This window comes from Limulus polyphemus, unplaced genomic scaffold, assembly GCF_000517525.1.
Source record: "Limulus polyphemus unplaced genomic scaffold, Limulus_polyphemus-2.1.2 Scaffold4624, whole genome shotgun sequence".
In the NCBI taxonomy this organism is placed as follows: domain Eukaryota; kingdom Metazoa; phylum Arthropoda; class Merostomata; order Xiphosura; family Limulidae; genus Limulus; species Limulus polyphemus.
Window position 1 is genome coordinate 83283 of NW_013670234.1, and position 2482 is coordinate 85764.

General features: G+C 33.1%; 1 protein-coding gene across 1 annotated transcript in view; it reads left to right on the forward strand.

The window, feature by feature from the left end:
• The window catches only part of LOC106471436 (glutamate receptor ionotropic, NMDA 2B-like), a gene marked incomplete at its 3' end in the record, with an annotated part of 16339 nt that overhangs the window by 8355 nt on the left and 5502 nt on the right, over nucleotides 1-2482 (forward strand). The window contains exon 4 of the mRNA XM_013932038.2: nucleotides 1073-1326. Within this exon, the coding sequence (XP_013787492.1) occupies nucleotides 1073-1326 (254 nt within the window). The remainder of the gene's footprint in view (nucleotides 1-1072; nucleotides 1327-2482) is intronic.

Sequence of the window (2482 nt, forward strand, 5' to 3'; positions counted from 1 at the left end):
GTGACTTCTTTGTTCAATCTGTATATATATATCCGAAGTATATAAGTTTAGTACTTTTGTGTGGTTAAGGTGTGACGGACTGACGTGGACACATTAATACAGTTTGGTCAGTCCTACTATTACTTTTACACTAGAGATGGAAAAAGAGCGTCAGTTAAATTTCTTATACATGACCGGATGAAGGACGTCTCTGTACCACCACACAATAGGTCGTGTAACCCACGAACACAATTGTATTTAGAGCTTTCAAAATCTGCACTCACAATTGTGATTCAAGATCAGGCTTAATTTTCTTGAAACATCTAGCTAGAGATAGAGGATATAATTATTGATAGATTGTACAAAAAACATAACAATAAATTAAAAATATCATCATGTAGGGAAAGAATAGAGTTGATAACATGAAGGTTTATTTGCCATATGTTAAAGATTTATCAACAAGAATAGGCAACATAATAAATATGTACATTCATACATATATGTGGGATTTACAAATTTTCTTGTGTCTGTGATCGAATTTACATTGGCCAAGCCTGCAGAAATTTAAAATTTAGGAACATAAGATGCAGTAGATAAATATAAAGTAAATGAGTCGACCTTAAAAGAACATGTGGCAGGCCCATCACATGTTATAGACTGGAGTAACTTTAAATTACTAAATCAGGTTGAGTTTAAATTTGAATTAAATATCATAAAAACAATAGAGATTAAAAAAAATCTGTTGAAAAAAGAAGTTGGTCCAGGTTTAGAAGAAATAAAATACTGGATATATGTTTTATAAACTCTGGGTGTTTTAAGCCTAGGTGGCGCTAAAGGAATATAAATAATTACGTAGTATATAAGTTTTGACCAAACTTCAATTCTTACTCCTGAATACTGTGGCCTAAGAACACCGAAACACGTAGTCATTTTAGGGCTGGTTCCTCTTTTAATAAATTGTTTATTGTGCAATAATTTTAAGGTTGTACTACTTTTAACTCTTTATATTAGTAAACTTATTTAATTATAAAAAATATATACTGAATTTAAATCTTGTTGTTGAAATATTAAATGCTTTACAAATGTGAACTAGATTTAATATTCTCGGAGTCTTCGTACTCAAAGGAAACACTAGAGACGAAGTAAGAGCTGAACTGGAACATCTGAAGAAGAGCGACACCCGGGTCATTCTGCTCTACGCTACCAAGGAGGAAGCAATCAATATCACGAGCGCAGCATACGAGTTGGGGATGACGGGTAAAAACTATATGTGGATTGCTAGCCAATCAGTTGCTGGATCAGGAACAGTCTACTCTGCTCCTGACCAGTTTCCCATGGGTATGTTAGGTAAGGACACTTCACTGACCACCAATACACCTCATACATCACGGGGAATAGCTGAAAGATAACAATCTGCTTAATATAAATTATACCTCTGGTTGAAGTCATTATGAACTGAATATCTAGTAATCATGTACCTTATACCTCTGATTGAAGTCATTATGAACTGAGTATCTAGCAGTAACGTACCTTATACCTCTGGTTGAAGTCATTATGAACTGAGTATCTAGTAGAACCAGAGGTATAAGGTACGTTATCAGTTCATAATGACTTCGTATCTAGCAGCAACGTACCTTATACCTCTGGTTGAAGTCATTATGAACTGAGTATCTAGCAGTAACGTACCTTATACCTCTGGTTGAAGTCATTATGAACTGAGTATCTAGTAGTAACGTACCTTATACCTCTGGTTGAAGTCATTATGAACTGAGTATCTAGTAATCACGAATCTTATACCTCTGGTTAAGTCATTATGAACTGAGTATCTAGTAATCGCGTACCTTATACTTCTGTTTGAAGTCATAAGTCTATATATAAGACTCCATGATTTCTTCGTCACTTTTGACGTCATAGACCTGTTCATTAACGTCCCAGTTATAGAAACTTCCACGTCACCAAGTCAATAATATATATATATACATATTCTCTATTAATCTCACAAAAAAATGTAGTCTCCGGGTGGATCAACGGACTTTCAACGCTAATTCGGGGTTCGATTCCCCATAGTAGACAAAGTCCAGGTAACCCACTGTATAGCTTTGCACTAAGGTAGCAACAACATGTAACCTTTGTTGAAATTATCAGACAAACATTATTATCGTTGACCTTTCAAACTTTTAATAAGTCGCAGATTTTGTGAAATATTGAAATGTTGCTTAAACGAATGTATAACATATAGAAATTGAAACTGTATATTTAACATAAACAAAATTAAACAATTCAAATTTTCTATTATAAATAGTCAACGAATGTATAACATATAGAAACTGAAACTGTATATTTAACATAAACAAAATTAAACAATTCAAATTTTCTATTATAAATAGTCAACGAATGTATAACATGTAGAAACTGAAACTGTATATTTGATATAATTATGTCCCCTAGTCCTACTATTCCTCACTGTTAAGTATGATAAAAGATGATACATCAACCACTATAA